Source organism: Symphalangus syndactylus, chromosome 4 (assembly GCF_028878055.3).
Source record: "Symphalangus syndactylus isolate Jambi chromosome 4, NHGRI_mSymSyn1-v2.1_pri, whole genome shotgun sequence".
Taxonomy (NCBI): Eukaryota; Metazoa; Chordata; class Mammalia; order Primates; family Hylobatidae; genus Symphalangus; species Symphalangus syndactylus.
This window is the reverse complement of record NC_072426.2, coordinates 70,579,878-70,599,374: the sequence shown is the minus strand read 5'-3', so window position 1 is coordinate 70,599,374 and position 19,497 is coordinate 70,579,878. Positions and strand designations below refer to the sequence as shown.

Below are 19,497 nucleotides of genomic sequence, written 5' to 3'. Positions count from 1 at the left end.
ACAGGAGAGAAACCAATTGCCACGAAGCATTTTGCTGTGTGGGTAACCCTCCGGGAAGTTTGGTTTTCTCACAGAGTGTAGCGTGCTGCAGATTTGCATAAATCCCAGTGGATTGGGTCACCCGCCGTGTGCCCACGGATTGAACCCGAGAGCTGCACTGTTGAGGGCGAATCGCTGGAAGAATGTTCGCCTGAGGAGTTCAGTGCTGATGTTGCTCTTTTCCTTCCCAGCGGCAGAGTTCGGGGAGCCCACTTCCGAGCAGACGGGGACAGCTGCTGGGAAAACTGTTGCTCCAACCGCAGCCCCCGTGTCCTGGAAGCCCCAGGATTCTTCAGAACAGCCACAGGAGAAGCTCTGCAAGAATCCATGCGCGATGTTTGCCGCTGGAGAGATCAAAACGCCGGCAGGGGAGGGCCTTCTTGACTCACCCAGCAAAACCATGTCTATTAAAGAAAGGTAATGAGATTCAGTGAGCGAAAAGCAACTCTCGGGGAGGGGCTCACAGCTTGCTTTTAGAAAATGATCTGGGTGATGGGCAAAGAGATGAAATCACACATTCAGCTTCTAATGGGGCTGTGCTGTTGTCCTGGAGTAATTCTAGGAAGCTGAGGTGTTTGAGAGTGAACTGCCTTTGCTCGTGAGCCTGGTTTGGTAATGAGCCTGGTTTGACAGGGCTGGTTCCAGACTCAGATGAGAAAACAAACAGAAACAGACTTCTGCTTTATTTATTTGTTTCCACTGTCTCAATGTCTTTTACAATATTAAATTCTTGGACTATCTAGTGACAGGAGCTGAGCTCTTGGCTCTTCCCCTTTTGGATACACAGGGTTCATACTGAATGCACAAACCACTTGTGACTTTGTGTAAAATATGTGTAGAGGGAGTGAAGATAAATTTATATACAGGGCATACATCTTTGGGCTTGGAATCCAAGTTTTGTTTCTTTTACAGATTGTAAAATGGATGACTTTTCTGAACTGCATTTAGAAATTTTATGTCAGGTAATAGCTTGAAAGATTGCATTTCAGCATCAAATAACACAGTAGCCTAATTTCTTTCAAAAGAATGACGTAGGGTGCAGAGGAATATATTTAAATGAGACAGATACAGAGAACTGGAATTACCTTGGGGATGTGTTTTCCTTGTTAACCCTTAACCGTAGATGAATTAAGCAGCAAAAGATGCAATAGGGGGAATAAATTCAGGGTTTGATAGCAGAGTAGGGTGACTAAATAAAAACGTATTGTACTCAGGTGATGGACATTCTAGATAGAGACTTGATCACTATGCATTTTATATGTGTAACAAAATTTCTCATGCACCACATAAATTTGTACAAAAAAAGGAGAAAGTCTTCAGTAGGAAAAAAACCTGATGGAACAGTGATAGGAAAACTGGGTGAAGAAAAGTCTTGTCAACTCCATATTAGGAGAACCATTTCTATCGCCTGTTCCCACAGTTCTGCCAACCTCCACCCTTCCTCAGCACCTCCCACCAACAGAAGTCCGCATGCTTTGTTAGGCACTGACCACTCTTATTTTTCTAGATACATTTCAAACTGCCTAAGACTATACTAAACCACAATGAAAAGTCTTCTTTCTTTCTTTTCCTTCTTTCTTTTTTTTTTTTTTTTTTTTTTTTTAAAGACCAAGTCTTGCTCTGTCACCCAGGCTGGAGTGCAATGGGGCGATCTTGGCTTACTGCAACCTCTGCCTCCTAGGTTCAAGTGATTCTCCTGCCTCAGCCTCCCAAGTGGCTGGGACTACAGGCGCACACCACCACACCCAGCTAATTTTTTGTATTTTTAGTAGAGTCAGGGCTTCACTGTGTTAGCTAGGATGATCTCGATCTCCTGACCTCCTGATCCGCCTGCCTCAGCCTCCCAAAGTGCTGGGATTACAGGCGTGAGCCACCGTGCCTGGCCCCTTCTTTCTTTTTTTTTTTTAGAGGAATGGTCTTCCTCTGTTGCCCAGACTAGAGTGCAATGGTGCTGTCACAGCTTCACTGCAGCCTCAAACTCCTGGGCACAAGTGATCCTCCTGCCTCAGCCTCCCCAGTAGCTGGGACTGCAGACATGTACCACCATGCCTGGCTAATTTTTTCAAAAAGATTTTTTGTAGAGTTGGGAGGTCTCACCATGTTGCACAGGCTGGTCTCGAACTCACCTCAAACAGTCCTCCCACCTCAGCCTTCCAAAGTGCGGGGATTACAGACGTGCACCACCACACCTGGCCCTTCTTTCTAGTCTTAAGCCAAACTTCTTGAACATTATTTATAAAATAATAGATGCCATCTTTTTCAACTGACAAATTAATAAGACTGTTAAATCTGACTTACTTTCTCCTTTACTTACTTAAAATTCATGATAAGTTAGACCTGGCAGGCTGAGGGGCATAGGGAAGGGGCAGAGGGGTCAGTGCAGTGAGGAAAAGGAGGTCTTCAATCAGGGAAGCAGCTGGGCCTATTGAGGCTTGAAGTTCTCCTCCACGAAAACGGGGCTCAAAGAGAGTTTCATCCCAGAAACCCAAATATTGATAACTGGTTAGGTGAGGAAGAAGAGAAATCATTTAAGGAAATTAACAATAAATATCACTTATACACAAGTTCTGATGTTTTACACATGAGAAAATATCCCTGGGGTATTCCCCAGTGGGAAATACTAATATCATGCCCCCTTCTTTCAAAGGCTTTTAAAGGAGCCTTCCCATCTTTGGGAATATTCTGTCCATTGAGACTTAGGACTTTTGATGAAGAAGTCCTGTGTCTATCCACTAAGCAATAATTCCTGATTTACTTGTCTGTTTTTTGGTAAATTTTAGATGATCTGTATTTTTCTGAAAGCTTTAACCCTACTGTAAAATTCTCATTTTTAAAAGTGAGATACTGGAAAGATGCAGCTTCTTAGCTTGGGCTTTGTGGACATCTAAGGCATTCAAGGATGGCTGTAAAGTTTCTGTGAATATCCTGGAAGTGCGTTCAGAATTGAATGCGTGAGCACGCACACCTGCTGGCTGGCAGAAGCCATAACTTAATCATGGTCTCCAAGAGATCCCTGAGCCCAGTCTGTTCAGAATCATGATAGAAAGGAATGCTTGATTGATATTCAGCCATTCAGTTTGTTAAAATACGTTTAAGAAAGGACAAGGGACACTTTATTTAGCAGCTATATTTGTAATAAATTACACTAATGCAAAATATATTGTCAGTGATCTTTTCCCCCTTACCTTGACAGTACTTTTATTTGTACTTTGCTGAAAATAACTAAATTACATATATTTACAATTCAACCATGATAGCTTTTCTGTGAGACTTCAATCCCTCCATTTTGTGAAAATGAAATAATGAAGCTTAAACTATTTAAAATAAGAATGTTATTTCTATATTTATTTGGGCTTTACTCTTCTTTCTTGAGAAAGAAATACATAAAATCATAGGACTTCCAAACTTTATTCTAACAGCCTCTGACTGCCTCATTTTACCAAAGGAGGGATTCAGCTCCAGTAGCCTCCAGGGCCACGTAGTAAATAGAACTGACCCAGGTGCCATGTCTCCAACTCTCCCCTGGTCCATGGCAAGACCACAGTGTGCTCAAATTAGTGTTAGAGCAGCCAACCCCGTATGCTCTAACCAGGAGAATATGGTAAGAGGACAGAAATTCCAACTAGACAGCAGCGTTAGAAAGACACACCCTCTTTCTTCATGAATTTTCTCAGTTCACATGCTCTTAACAGGGCTTATTTCAAATTACACATCCACGTTCACATTTCAGAGTCTAAGAAATAGAGCCTGGAATTTACAGATTTCCTTCATCGTTTTTTATAAATGCCTATCCCCACTAAGGAGGGCAGGTCTATCTTCTTCAGCCTTGTTGCGTCAGTCTCTCCCCTGTCCGGGGCCTGACTATATTAAGTTCTCAATGCTCGGTGCTACCCAGCATCACAGACTGCCTTCCACATTTTGTGCATGATCTCTCATTTAATTTTTGTTTGTTTGTTTGTTTTTTGAAACAGAGTCTCGCTCTGTCACCCAGGCTGGAGTGCAGAGGCACGATCGCAGCTCACTACAACCTCCGCCTCCCAGGTTCAAGCAGTTCTCCTGCCTCACCCTCCTGAGTAGCTGGGATCACAGGAGCCCACCACCATAAACAGCTAATTTTTGCATTCTTAGTAGAGGCAGGGCTTCGCCATGTTGCCCATGCTGGTGTCGAATGCCTGACCTCAGGTGATCTGCCTGCCTCAGCCTCCCAAAGTGTTGGGATTACAGGCGTGAGCCACAGCGCCCAGCTTTCATTTAATATTGAAGACAGCCTTCAGAAGAAAGCAATATTATCCCCATTTGTAGATAAAAAGCGTAGAAACTAAGAAATTATAGGAAAACCTCCATACAATTCTTTTTTAGAATATGTTTGATGCTCAAGGAAATATATTAAAAAGTTATTTTTATATTTATTTATTTATTTATTTATTTTCTGAGACAGAGTCTCACTCTGTCACCCAGGCTGGAGTGCAGTGACACGATCTTGGCTCACTGCAGCCTCCCCCCCCTGGGTTCAAGCGATTCTCCTGCGTCAGCCTCCCAAGTAGCTGGAATTACAAGCACCTACTACCATGCCTGGCTAATTTTTGTGTTTTTAGTAGAGACAAGGTTTCACCATATTGGCCAGGCTGACCATGCTGGTGTCGAATGCCTGACCTCCAGTGATCCACCCGTCTCAGCCTCCCAACGTGCTGGGATTGCAGGCGTGAGTCACCACACCCAGCCTTAAAAAAGTTTTTTTCATCTTTTCTGACATTGTGAATGTCAAATTTGAACCATAACCAGCAAAAAACTTAGGATGCAATCGACTTTTCCCACTGGATTAGTAAAATCGCTATTTTCTAACTGTCCAAATGATGTGTGTTTAAATTGTCCCTGTATGGAACTTCTTTGAGAAACATTGTGAATTAAATAATTCCTATGTTATTTAGGGATAAAACCTTTGCTATTGCTTAAAGAGTATGTTAGGTCTTTAGAAATCTTATTTCCACAATGTCAGAAACAGTGGCATCTGAGCTTTCTTATTTGGGGAAAAAGACTATTGAAAAGAAAAAAAGAGCTATCCTTTCACTTTGGGAGGTTGGTGGCGTGTAAGGACTTGGTGGAACTCCCTGAACTGTTGCAGAATCCACTCACGCCTCTGTGGAGTTCTGCCCTAGAGGGGCCGGCTGGAGGCTCCTGTGTTTCCTGCCTGCCGGCCCCCGCCCCAACCATCCACCCTTCCATATCCCACCCAGCCAGAGGCTGTCTCGCTGTCTCCACAAACTCCAGGTTCTTACCCTCTAGCTGGGAGATTTCAGCCACTAGAGGGCCCAGATTTATGCAGGAATAAGAATAGAGTGGCAGTTCCCCTTTGCTCTCTCCTTTTCTTTTTCTCTTTTTCTTTTATTTTTCTAGACAGGGTCTTGCTCTGTTGTCCAGGCTGGAGTGCAGTGGTGTGATCATAGCTCACTGCAGCCTCCACCTCCTGGGACTCAAATGATCCTCCCACTTCAGCCTCCCAAGTAGCTGGGACTACAGGCACACACCACCATGCTCAGCTGACTTTTTTTTTTTTTTTTTGTAGAGATGGGGTCTTGCTCTGTGGCCCAGGCTTGTCTCCTACCTCCTGGCCTCAAGTGATCCTCTCACCTCAGCCTTCCAAAGTGCTGGGATTACAGGTGTGAGCCACCACGCCTGGCCCTCCTTTTCCAATGTTTGATTTGTCTCTCATTTAAAAGACACTTTAGTTCATTCACTTCTCCAACTTGTGAACCAGCCAAGACCAAGATCTAATATAAGTACTTATGTGTGCTGTTCAGCCCTATCTGAGATCTGTGGGCTGCCTGTAATTCTCTAAAATGAAGGGAAAATTCTAAACAAGAAAGAGAGAAAACACATCTTATTTAATATTAGGGGCATATGGTTGTTGTGTCTCCTGTTTGACCCAGCCCTGACGGCTCTGAGCCTGAAGTCCTTGTTCTTACCAAGCAGGGCTCTCAGGCCAGCATTCCCTGCTGGAATAGTGTGGGTTATGGAAGAGGAGGCATCGTTTCCCCGGGTGTCCTGGCAGGCACCTGTCATGGTGGCCCTGGGCCAGGCGTCGGGTGAGCTGGCCAGTGTCGTGCCTCTCCCTGGGTTCACACAGCCTAGGCCAAGCCGCTGCCCAGGCTCCCGGCATCACAGTCCTGCAAACAGCACTTCAGCTTGGCAGTTGTTAGAAGCGCTGACAGTTGTTTGAATTGCACCAGCAGGAATTTATGTCCTGCGTAGACCCAGACGTCAGCTCCTCGACCCTCTCAGAGCCTGGCGGTCTGCGGTGAGCCGGAGGGCTGTGAGCTCACAGGAGGAAGGAACACATTTGGGAAGATCTCCCTCCCTCCTCAGCGTGGTGGACACCAATGAGGAAATCTAAAGGGACAGGAAGAACACACTCAAGTTTTAGTGCGTGTTATTTTCGAGTTATTCATCATGTGCTCCATAGGCTGGAGGCGAGGGCTGGCTCCAAGTGCCAGGTGGGCTCCATGGAAGCACAGTTTCTTCCAGATTATTCTGGTTACTCTGTAGCCTTCGGAAGTCCCTAATGGTAACCCTGCCAGCACATGTAGAAGCAAAATTTCAGGGTTTTGGAATGGAGGAATTCTTTGGAGGCCATCCCATGGTGGGAAAAACTTTATAAGAAAGCCAGAATCCTATGCCATTCCTAAAACGATGTGGCAAAAATGTGTCTGGTCAGCTAATGTTCTACCGCAGTGAAACAAGCTACGCACAGGCAGGCAAGGGCTGCAGTCACGTCTCTCTGCCCACTAACATCCAGTGTGACCTCAGTCAATGGAATTCTTGACCCCGATGTACCCGTGTTTCTTGTCCGTCAGAATGGGAATAACAATTCCCAGTGTCCTAGGGGTCGCCGTGCAGATCGGCAGAATATAAGATGGATGAGGCGGTGATCTCAGATGCCACAGCTTGTGTTTTTCTAAGTCAGTTTTAGATGCCACAAAGTAACCACCAGGGAAACCGTCCGACGACATAGGTGCTGGTGTCCTTGCCCCAGACTTTTGAGAGCTTCTTTTTGAGAAGGTCTTCAAAGACCGGAGCTCATGACTTTTAATGAACTCAACTCAGGAAGATGAATTTGATTTTTTAAAAATTCATCATTTGGATCCAATCTGATTAACAAGGTGGATGTTCAGGAGGAGTAGCTGCTGGCCTGGGTCGAAGGTGAAGTGAGAGAAGCTGGTTCTGAGGCCAGTTTGCAGGGAGAATATCAGTGAGATGAGTGCCTGGCTCCACAAGATGATGAACTGGAAGGACTTCTCATTTGGGTATTAAAGTGCTGGCATGCTTACTTTTTGAAAGTCTCATTTATTGATGCTTTGAAAGCTCAAATACAGCATGCAAATATGAATTTCTTTTAATGATTTCATTTTGTGAGATTATTTTATTAGAATAAAACTGACTCATTCAAAATAATTGGAGAAAAGATGAATCATAGTCATTATATAGTATGAAATGTTGCAGATTAAAACTCTTGAAGGAATTTAGACTTCGTGTCCAAGCCCATGAACTAGCTTTTGTAGCATGCAGGGTGTTGTTAAACATTCGAGAATTACAGGAGTTAGGACTAAATGAGACCTTGACCCAAAGGGATCTGCATGAGATTGATAAGGCAGCCTTACCACAGTTCTAGAGAATGAGCACTTGAGATCTTATCTGCTGTCACTTAGCAGAAAGAGGAAAACAGAAAGGAAGTGCGGAGAAGGAAGAGATTGAGGAAGGGGACAGGTCCAGAGTTCGAAGCTCCTGCCTCCTTTGGGGGATTCCTTTCTTCACGGCTTTACTTCCCATTATTTGACTGAGTGAGTAGGTAAGTACAAGGTGTAATTGTGTACACACATGTAGATGTCACTGGATTCTTAAATACAACAAAATGTGTTTTCTTATTAACTTAACAAAACATTTATCATAGGATATATCTCATCCCATCTCTAAAACAAATATTTAATGGGAATCGGGAAGCTTGGAAGAAGGACCCTTAGAGATCATCTGACCAGTTCCTGATGTGACAGATATAGGAGGGAGAACCGAGATACTCAAAGGGAGTGGCCAAATTGGGACCAAAGCTGATGGGCTGCTTAAAAATACACTGTTGTCTAGGCGCAGTGTCTCATGCCTGTAATCCCAGCACTTTGAGAGGCTGAGGCAGGGGGATCGCTTGAGGCCAGGGGTTCAAAACTGGCCTGGGCAACATAGCAAGAGCCTGTCTCTACCAAATAAAAATTTTAAAAATTAGCCTAGTGTAGTGGTGCACAACTGTAGTCCTAGCTACTCTGGAGGCTGACATGGAAGAATTGCTTGAGCCCGGGAGTTCAAAACCAGCCTGGGCAACATAGCAAGACCTTGTCTCTACAAAATAAAAATTTTAAAAATTAACCAGGCACAGTGATGCACACCTGTCTTCCTAGCTACTCTGGAGGCCGAGGCAGGATTGTCACTTGAGCCCAGGAATTCGAGGCTGCAGTGAACCGTGATTGTGCCGCTGCACTCCAGACCTGGTGACAAAGGGAAGACCTTGTCTCTAAAACAAATTTATAACAATAAAAAATATTTATGGATTTAATATTTATGGATAAAAATATTTATACCATTTATGGATTATGCATTAGTGATATCAATAAGACCTAGCCCATCAGGTCCAGCACAGAGGGAAAAAGATCTAGTAATCTGGCTTTTCCCTACTCTTTAAATTGTTTGAGCATCAGCTCAAATGAGTTTAATGATCACCATCTGTTTTTTTTTTTACCTTTTATCTTTCCCATGTTTGTTTGTCCAACGTAAATACCTAAGATTTCTTCATTCATGCAATACAGTTAGCTGAAACAGCCTCACGTTTGTGAAAAATAACCTTTCAGGATTCCAGTATTCAAGCAGCTTCCTATCAAGTCACATCATCATTGAGCTAAAGTAGGTTAGTTAACAATATCAGTTAATTAGATTCTTTTTTTCGGATATATCCTTCCCCTGAGGAAAATTGAAGTGATAATTTTAAAAAATGGGTTTGTAAAAAATAGTTTCTTTCTAAAGAAGATGGATAAGAATGATCAAATTCATTTTTAGGAAAAGAACAGGGCTTAGAACACCTGAGGAGAAACAGTCATAAACATCAAATTTTACCTCTAATTGAAAGGGATGATATTAAGAGACTGTAAGTGCTTCATGGCTTTATGTTTTTGTTTGTTTGTTTGTTTTTTGAGACGGAGTCTCACTGTGTCACCCAGGCTGGAGTACAGTGGCACTATCTCGGCTTACTGCAACCTCCGCTTCCTGGGTTCAAGCGATTCTTGTGCCTCAGCCTCCCGCTGGCTAATTTTTGTATTTTTAGTACAGACGGGGTTTCACCGTATTGGCCAGGCTGGTCTCGAACTCCTGACCTCGTGATCCACCCGCCTCAGCCCCCCAAAGTGCTAGGATTACAGGCGGAAGCCACCGTGCCTGGCCAGCTTTGTGTTTTTAAGCCCATGCCTGCATCATTTTCTTTAACACAGCTTTAGTCCTTTAATGTTATTTCACAAGTGACCAGAAGGCGTCGCTAGAAGACATTTTTCTCTGGAGACGGTTCTCTTGCTTTCAGCCCAAGGCCAAGGAACAGACATTCCTTGGCTGGAATGATGGTGCATCTTTTATCTAGCAAGTCAGATTTCAGCTCTGTGTTTCAATCAACTGTAAAATCTTCGGGGCCATCTTAGAAAAGGGACTTAATTATTTTTCCAGACATGCTGTCTTCCGAATAAATGAAATTCAAAATGTTAAAATGAGGTGGCTATGGTCATGTCTTGGCCAAAGGCTTCTCACATACCTAGATTATGGTTCCATTACAAGGAAGAGTTTGGTGCTGAACTCTTTGTGGCTGGCATGTTTTCCTCCTAGACTGGCATTGTTGAAGAAAAGCGGGGAGGAAGATTGGAGGAACAGACTCAGCAGGAGGCAGGAGGGCGGCAAGGCACCGGCCAGCAGCCTGCACACCCAGGAAGCAGGGCGGTCCCTCATCAAGAAGGTAATGTTCCCCGTGTTAGGAAAAGCCTTCAGACTAACATCACTCTTGGAAGTGCATCAAAGAGACAAGCATGTGCCACCTAATTCCTACTCCGTGAAGCATTTGTGCGTTTTTGCCCTTAGGGTACACACTGAGAGCCTGTCACAGAGCAGCTAAAATTGGGTAGAAGGCTGTGCCTGGAGATGTTTTAGAACCAAGATCAGCAACACACACACACTGTGTCAGCAAGCAAGTGCCTGAATTTTAAAGTGTGGACTTTTTCTTCAGTTTAAAAACCTTCTTCAATGAAGTCTGGCTTTAGTGTGTTATTAAAGCCTTTATAATGAAAAAAATTGAATTCACCACTAATATCTTTAAGTTGCATGTAAAATACAGACTTGTGTTTCCTATGCAGAGATTTTAAACCTAAGTATAAAAAATAAGGACTTAATTGTGGTTTATGAGTATTTAGTTCATCATTTAAGCGTGTTTCATGAGTAGCTATGCCTTTTATTGAGAATGTACAGTAATGTGTAAGTTGAAACAAAATTAGGTAATGCATGGTGATCAATACTAGCAAGCATTTCATATGCAAAAGTATTATGAATTGTTAAATCACAGATGTGATGGTGACCAGCTTTTGACCAGGTAGTGCACACTTTCGAAACTGATGGTGACTTACTTGCTGGCTGGCCCTACAATTGCAAATGCACCTTCTGGCTGGAGGCGAAATGATGCACCAGTGACACACTCCCTGGTCACTTTCTAGGATCAGGAGCCTTCAAGTAGAAAAGAAAAAGAATGCTTTCAACCAGATGATCCCCAGGCCCCTTCTAGCTCTAAAATAAGTTAAGCATCTGTGGAAGGGAGAGATGATGAGTGTGACTTTCAATCATTAAGAAACTTACATAAAAATGAGATGTTCACATAGAAGTGTGAGTCAGGAGTTCTGACACTATTTCCTCTGATACTTCTGTGTCTTCTTAGGTTACACTGGAATGGCGATTTGAATTCTCTTCTTTGAGACATACATGGTGTTAAAGATAATTTAACTAAAGACATTTAACCCTCGGCCATTTGTAAAATTCTCAAATATAACTAGATATTGAGAAAGTATACGCATGCGCATATTTTTCACACACTGTGTGAAATTCAGATTTCAAAAATGAGATCCTGAAGTGAAAGAAAATCCATCTGTCAAATAATGTGTCCCCGGTACTCACAAACTTTATTTAAAAGAATCTTGAAATCTTTGCTTCAAAAACAACTTTAACACATTCCTCATTAGCAAACCTGCCATGTCCTGGCACCAAGCAGCGCCTGGCCCCTTGTCCATCATTTTGGAAGGTGCAGAGACTCCCCGGCCCATCAGGAACTGGGAGTCCCAGAGAGCTGGTGGAAATTTAAATGAAGCCAAAAAGCACGAAGCAGGAGAGGTTCCTGGTGAATAGTGAAATAGGCATGCTACCCCCTTAGAAGAACGGAGGATCACCTTAGGTGTGGAAGCCAGAAGGCTCTGAGTGGAGGATGAGATCGGAACCGCGTGAACGCGGGCTAAGGTTTTTAGAAGGCAAGAGAGGCCAGTTGACTGCAGTTGCCCCTGGGGTCGAAAACCCAGTGACCTGAAGCCCCGGGGCTTCCAAGCAGGCTGGGGCTGGAATGGGAAATGCTGCCTCTGGGCGCGTAGAGGCTGCTGTTTCTGCAGACACTGAACTCTCCCACTCTTCTCAGTGGCCTGCTTCCCTTTGGCTGGAGACAATAAGCTCTTTGATGTTAAAATAAGCGGATCTATTTTAGGCCTTTGTAGCCCACATTGGGCAATCTCAGGTTCTGTTGAGGTCAGGTGTTTCTCAGACGGCCTCTGACAACCCCTCAGTTCATTCCTTCCCAAGGGCTGGCACTGTTTTTCAGTCACCTGCTGGCTGTGCTCAGATGTGGTGGGTGAGGCGCCTTAAACCTGGTCTGTCTTAAGGGAGTCCCCAAATAGCTGAGGAGGCTTGACATGCCCACTGCTTGCAGGGTGTCTGAATGCTGCCTTGGAGAGGGACAGACAGTCATGACAGATGGGGCCTGAACAGGGGCGCTTGCTGCACGGAATAGCTCTAGCCTTGCTGATGGAGAGGTACCCTGGAGAGCAGGTGCCAGAACCTTCCATCTTTAGCACCAAGGGCAGAAAGGAGCTGGCGTTATGGTCAGCTCATCACGCCCTTCACGGTTCCTGCGTTCCTTTTGTGTGCTGAGAGCCTGCTGCAGTGAGTGTGCAGTCTGTGGAAATGTAGAAGAGACAGGAAAGAGAGGGGACTCTAGAAGTTCCTTCCACTGCCCCTATGAAAATACATGCATCATGGAAGTCAGCACCGTCCTATAAAAATAGAATGTGTGCCACGTAGGTCATTTTGAAATTTTCTCAGAGTCACATTAAAAAATACATTAAAGGATGTCTTGGAAAATCTATAACTGTTTTGTTTCTGTCAATGGATTGGTCTCAAAAGGAAACATATTTGAGGGGCCCCAGCCAGCATCTCATTTAGGTCTTTTATTATGTTAAGATTTACTTTGGAGCCAAGCGCAATGGCCATGCCTGTAATCCCAACACTGGGAGGCCAAGGCAAGAGTATCACTTGAGCCCAGGAGTTTGAGACCAGCCTGGGCAACGTGGTAAAACCCCATGTTTACAAAAATTAACTAGCGCACGCCTGTGGTCCCAGCTACTTGGGAGGCTGATGCAGGAGGATCGCTTGAGCCCAGGAAGTTGAGGCTGCAATGAGCAGTATTTGTGCCACTGCACTCCAGCCCAGGTGACAAAGCAAGACCCTGTCTCAAACAAAAACAAAACAAATTTTGGGCCCGTGAATAGATACTAAGCTGGAGTTTTCATTTCTTTTCTTTTTTTTTTTTTTTTGAGGCGAAGTTTCACTCTCGTTGCCCAGGCTGGAGTGCAATGGCGCGATCTCGAGTCACCGCAACCTCCGCCTCCCACGTTCAAGCGATTCTCCTGCTTCAGCCTCCCAAGTAGCTGGGATTACAGGCACGCACCACCACACCCGGCTAATTTTTTGTATTTTTAGTAGAGACGGGGTTTCTCCATGTTGGTCAGGCTGGTCTCAAACTCCCGACCTCAGGTGATCCACCTGCCTCGGCCTCCCAAAGTGCTGGAATTACAGGCGTGAGCCACCGTGCCCAGCCTGGAGTTTTCATTTCTATACTGAAAAATCAAGCACATCTCAGGGAATGGGAAACTTACCAGCAGTTCCTTCTTTCCTCATTTTACCCACCCCACCCCCACAAAATGAGGATTGATGATCAAGAGCTTAAGAGCACTAATTGTTTACCTAGCTAGTTCTGTCATTAAACTGTTTGGGTATTTCTCTCTCTCTCTCTCTCTCAGTCTCTCTCTCTCTCTCCTCCTCCCTCTCCCTTTCTCTCTCCCCCTCTTTCTCTTTCTCTTCCTTGCTGCCCTTCTTATCTTTCTCCTGTTCTTGGTATAGTCTAGGCCAGGCTAACCTGACTTAAACATGTGTGAGTCTTGTAGCATATGTACTTGGTCTAAAGATGGTAAAGCTGTCTGTTTTGTGGATTTGGTCTGGTCTGCACGGTGTGGTTTATGTGCACTTGAGCATGGCTTGTGTACACTTTCCTCCAGAGTAACTCATTCCACCAGAGAGAAATCAAACGAAGCAAAGTCTCAAAGAAGTGGTTTGGCAGGAGTCTCTGTTACAACTAACTTTCAGTTATGTATTTATTTTCACCAAATAGTTATTTTCAATTCCAACCCTATTTCGGTTTACTTGACATTAAGGCACACAGGGTGGCTCCCACGTCTTTTGTGAAGATAGTCATCCAGCGAATTAGACATTTTCCAAGAAGTGAAAACCCTTTATAGACTTGGCCATTAAAACCCTGTGTCTGTTTCTGAGTTCCAGAGGGAACTGGTTACCCTCCTGTGCTTCAGCAGCTGTGAGGTCAGTGTATCCAGCTCAGATCCATGACAGCCCCAGAACAAGTGCCTGAAATTTCAAGAAAGGTGAATCTGGCACATTTATATTCTCAGTGTCTGCTGCCATTGAGATTCCAGATCATAGTTCAGGAGAATGAAGTCACTTTAAAGTGTGAGGATGGGAGGGAGAGAAAGGCTGATGGAATGCCCTCTAAACTCCATATGATCATACTGCAGTCAGGGAATGAGTTGGCCTGAGGTTCACATCACCCTATTGTGTGAGCACATGCATGCTGCTGTTTGAACCCAGGCATGAAATACTTGAAGGTGACTGCGATGCCCTGACGAGGCTCTTCTCTTCCAATACTCTGTCATGTTCCCTGTTTGTTTTAACCTGTAGGAAGAAGGAGGAGTTGCGGATGATAGTGCCATTTCTAATCTGCTTTGGGTAAGCCTGACTCTAACACAGGTGTCCTCTTGATGGTGGCCAGAATTACACTTTGTGTGGGTGATTCTGATCCTGGGTGGTTCCTTCGTGCGCCCGCCCTGGTGCTTTTCTTATCTCCAGAGGAGACACAGCCTTTGTCTGGAGTGGGGACCTGAGCCCGTGCCCTTAAACTATTTTTTTAATCATGTAATGAAAATACTTTAAAGAAGATGATATTTTCTGTTAAATGTTAAAACTGTTAATGAAAGTCATGGTTCCTCTCTCTGTAACTGACAATCTTCCATAAATTAACTCATTTAATTACTGCACAAAGCTGACTCAGGTATATTTGCCGCGCTTGTGTGGATTTACTTTAGCATTAGCATTCAAGGGAGGACTCTCTTGAAAAGAGAACTGAAATTGCACTGAGTAAATTAACATCTTGTTAGAAAGATCATGGTTTTGTCTCTCCCTCCCCCACATCCCTGCCCTGCCCCGCTCTGATAAATCTTCTCTTTTCACCTTAAACCCTCTTGCTTTGCTCTGTAGGAACCCGTATATGCTTCTACTTATTCTCCTGCTATTCCTGCTGCCCATAAATACCTGTCTTTTGTGTCGATTAATCAGGTGAGGAAAAGCCGCTCATCTTAAGCCTCACTGCAATTTCTGAGCAATAGGAAAAGAACTTCTGTTTAATTTGGGGAAATAACTTATTTGGTGCATTTCACTTTGAAAGAGAGGGGTGTGTGTGTGTGTGTGTGTGTAGCAGTACAATTGTGTATGTGTCCATGAGAGTGTGTGTGTATCTATGAGTGTGTATCTGTGAGAGTGTCTGAGTGTGTGTGTCTATGAGAGTGTGTGTGTGTCTTTAAGTGTGTGCATATGTGTGTTTAATTGGTTCTTCATATATTTAGGGTCAGTCACACACACACTGATCCTTGGTTCAGATTTTCAGGTGGACTTGATGGTATTAATTCACCTCATAGTCAGGAAACTGGTTTAAGAGGAGAGTGTCCCCTTTCAGCCTCCAAGCTTGGATCCTGAGTCAGGAGCCCAGGAGACGCCGCCGCGTTCTTCGCTCCAGCTCAGTGAGGATGTTGTCCTGCTCAGTTCATAGAGGAGGAGGATATGGTGGAGGTGGTTTGGGGTGTGGAGGGACAGGGAGGAAGATTCAGCGAGGGGAGGCCCCTCCAGTGGCCCTATTAAAGAATCAGGAGGAGCTGGTTCCAATGGCCCTATTAAAGCAAGAGACCACGGACCCCCTGCCCCTTCCCTCCATCCTCACTGTAGCCTCTCTGAACCCCACCCCAGAGGGCAGACCCCAGCCTGGGCTGAGCCACTGTGTGGGTGAATAACATGAAAAATAGGAACGGCTGTTTTTTTTTTATTTCCCCATGGAATGTCCTTGGTGTCAAAACAGCTCTGCAAAGTGGCACCATCCACTTTTCTATGAATGCCAGGCTCCCATCTCCTCCCTGCCAGGCTTTGCCCCATCATTTCCCTCCTAGGGCCTCTGTCCCTTCCCTGTAGGCCCTCTGTCCCCTCCCTCATAGGGCCTCTGTCCCTTCCCTCTAGGGCCTCTGTCCCCTCCCTCATAGGGCCTCTGTCCCCTCCTTCATAGAGTCTCTGTCCCCTCCCTCATAGGGCCTCTGTCCCCTCCCTCTTAGACCCTCTGTCCCCTCCCTGGTAGGGCCTCTGTCCCCTCCCTCTTAGGCCCTCTGTCTCCTCCCTCATAGGGCCTCTGTCCCCTCCCTCTAGGGTCTCTGTCCCCTTCCTCGTAGGGCCTCTATCCCCTCCCTCGTAGGCCCTCTGTCCCCTCCCTCTTAGGCCCTCTGTCCCCTCCCTCTAGGGCCTCTGTCTCCTACCTCTAGGGCCTTGCCTCCGCAGCAAGACTGGGGCTTTCTTAGCTCTCGGGTGGCCTCTGACGGTGCCGCGATGGGCCTGCTCCAGCAGCACCAGCAGTTGTTGAATGAGCGGCTCAGGGTTTCACATGCGAAGCTGACAGAGAAGGTGTCTGGGGTCTTCCCGTCATCATCTCGCCTCTTCACAAATGGAAACTCCTCACTTCTTCTCCCTGGGGCGGCCTTTCCCGCACTCTCCTGGTTCCTTTCCCCGAAGCTGGAAATGCTGGTTGTAAGAGCCCAGGCCCTGCGTACCCAGCCAGTGTCCACCCCAAGAAAGGGGCTGAAATGTGGAGCAAACTTCCTGTCCCATCACGAACGGGGGAAGTGAGCTTGTGTTTCTTCGAAATAAGTCAATATTAAACTTTAAAGGAAAAGATTTATTATTGAAATCTTTAAGTGTATACAGTCGGCCCTTCCTCTCTTCTGGTTCTGCATCCAAGGATTCAACCAACTAGGGATACTTGGGAATAAAACCAATAAAAAAGAACAAAACAACAATTAAAAATTAAAAACCAATACAGCAGAACAACTATTTACATAACATTACCTTGTATTAGGTATTATAAGTCATCACGAAATGATTTAAAGTGCACGGGGGGGATGTGCACAGGCTGTGTGCAAATCCTACATCATTTTATATCAGGGACTTGAGCATCTGTGGATTTTGGTATCTGTAGGAGGTCCTTGAACCAGTCCCCCATAGACACTGAGGGACAACTAGATATATTTTTCAGAAGAATTTATTTTTTGGGGGCAGTTGTAGGTTCACAGCAGAAAGTACGGAGTTCCTACATCATCCCTGCCCTCCCACACAGCCTCCCCAATTACCAACATCCCCCTCCAGAGTGGCACATTTGCTACCACTGATGAACTTACATTGACACATCATTATCCCCAGAGTTAATAGATTATGTTAAAATTTACTCTTGGTGTGGTCCGTTCTCTCGGTTTTGACAAATACTTAATGACATATGTCCACCATTACACTATCATACGGAATTGTTTCCCTGCCCTGAAGATCCCCTGTGCTCCGCCTGTTCATCACTCTCACCGCCCAGTCCTTGGCAACTGGTCATTTTTTACTGTTTTCCAGAATGTCATTGAATTGGAATCACACAGTATGTAGCCTTTTCAGATTGGCTTCTTTCATTTAGTAATTTGCATTTAAGATTCTTCTTGTCTTTTTAAAATTTTAGTTTTAAATTATAATAATAATTATTATTTTTGGGATGGAGTTTCACTCTGTTACCCAGGCTGGAGTGCAGTGGTGCAATCTTGGCTCACTGCAACCTCCACCTCCCAGGTTCAAGCAATTCTCCTGCCTCAGCCCCCCGAGTAGCTAGGATTGCAGGTGCCTGCCGCCACACCCCAGGTAATTTTTTTGTATTTTTAGTAGAGACGGGGTTTCGCCATGTTGACCAGGCTGGTCTCAAACTCCTAACCTCAGGTGATCTGCCCACCTCAGCCTCTCACAGTGTTGGGATTACAGGTGTGAGCCTCCACTGTGTCTTTTTATGGCTTGAAAGCTTTTATCTTTGTGTTGTCGAATAATATTTCATTATCTGAACATGCCACAGTTTATTTATCTATTCATCTACTGGAGGACAGCTTGGTTGCTTCCAAGTCTTGGCAATTATGAATAAAGTGCTAGAAGCATCCATGTGCAGGCTTTTATTTGGACGTAAGTTTTCAACTCATTTGAGTATCAAGGAGCATGATTGCTGTATCATATGGTAAGAGTATGTTTAGTTCTGTGAGAAACCTCCAAACTGTCTTCCAAAGTGACTGTACCATTTTGCATTTCCATCAGCAATGAATGAGAGTTCCTGTTGCTCCATATCCTTGCCAGCATTTGGTGTTGTCAGTGTTTGCATTTTTGCCATCCTAATTGATGTGTAATAATGTCACCTTGTTTTAATTTGCAAGTCTCTAATGATGAGATTTGCAGATATGATGTTGCGCGCATATTTCCGTGTGCTTATTTTCTGTCTTATATCTTCTTTGGTGAGGTATCTATTCAGATGTTTTTCCCATCTGTTAATCTGGTTGTTCATTTTCATATTGTTGAGTTTTAACAGTTCTTTGTATATTTGGGGTAGTAGTCCTTTATCAGATACATCTTTTGCAAATATTTTCTCCCATTCTGTAGTTTGTCTTCTCATTCTTTTAACAGTGTCTTTTACAGAAGTCTTTAATTTCAGTGAAGTTCAGCTTATCAGTTATTTCTTCTGTGGATATTGCCTTTGGTGTTATATCTAAAAACTATTCACCAAATCCAAGATAATCTAAATTTTCTCCTATGCAATCTTCTAGGAGTTTTATAGTTTTAATTTTTACAGTTAGGCCTTTGTGATCCATTTTGAGTTAATTTTGGGGAATGGTGGAAAATTTGTATCTAGATTTTTTTTTACATGTGAGTGTCCAGTTATTCCAGCATCATTTGTTGAAAAATACTATCTTTTCTTCATTCTAATGTTTTTGCTCCTTTCTTAAAGATCCGTTGACTAAATTTATATGAATCTATTCTTGAGCTCTCTATTCCATTAATCTATTTGACTCTTCTTTCATCAGTACCACACAATCTTGATTACCTTGGCTTTATAGTAAATCTTGAAGTTGACTGGTGTTGGTCCTCCAACTTTTTTCTTCCCCTTCAGTGTTGTGTTGGCTATTCTGGGTCTTTTGCCTTTCCATGTAAACTTTAAGATCAGTTTGTCAGTATCTACAAAATCTCTTGCTGGGACTTTGGAACTGCATCGAATTTATAGATCAAGTTGGGAAAACCTGCCATCTTAACAAAATTGAGTCTTCTTATCCATGAACATGGAATACATCTCCATATATTGTTAAGTTTAAAGGAAATTAACATTTGCCAAAGGCATTTCTGTTTCATCATTTCGAAATTTAAATTTCAAAAAATTATACATTTTTACCTCTGAACAATTTTTCCCAGCTAAATATAAATAGTTTATATACTGGGTATGTAGCACTAGCTCATCTGTGTTTTCAGAGGTCAAGTCACTCCTTTTCTTTCTTCCAGCAGTACTGGTATCTTAATATTTAATAATACAAAGGTTCAGAGAAGAAAAAAAGCACACAGGCGCTGTCTAAATGGACTGTTTGTCTCTGTGTCCGGCTTCAACCTGAATTCTCTTCTTTCTCACATGCCTCAGGGCTGTAC

General features: G+C 44.1%; 1 protein-coding gene across 4 annotated transcripts in view; it reads left to right on the top strand.

Moving 5' to 3' along the window:
* LOC129480770 (supervillin) overlaps nucleotides 1-19,497 on the top strand; it is a 277,840-nt gene that overhangs the window by 212,371 nt on the left and 45,972 nt on the right. For 3 of the 4 annotated variants that reach the window (XM_063637240.1, XM_055275028.2, XM_055275026.2), the window contains 2 exons: nucleotides 231-456; nucleotides 9,943-10,069. In XM_063637240.1, the coding sequence (XP_063493310.1) occupies nucleotides 231-456; nucleotides 9,943-10,069 (353 nt within the window). Of the gene's footprint in view, nucleotides 1-230; nucleotides 457-9,942; nucleotides 10,070-14,385; nucleotides 14,434-19,497 lie in introns of all 4 variants that reach the window. The other variant, XM_063637239.1, reaches the window with a different exon arrangement.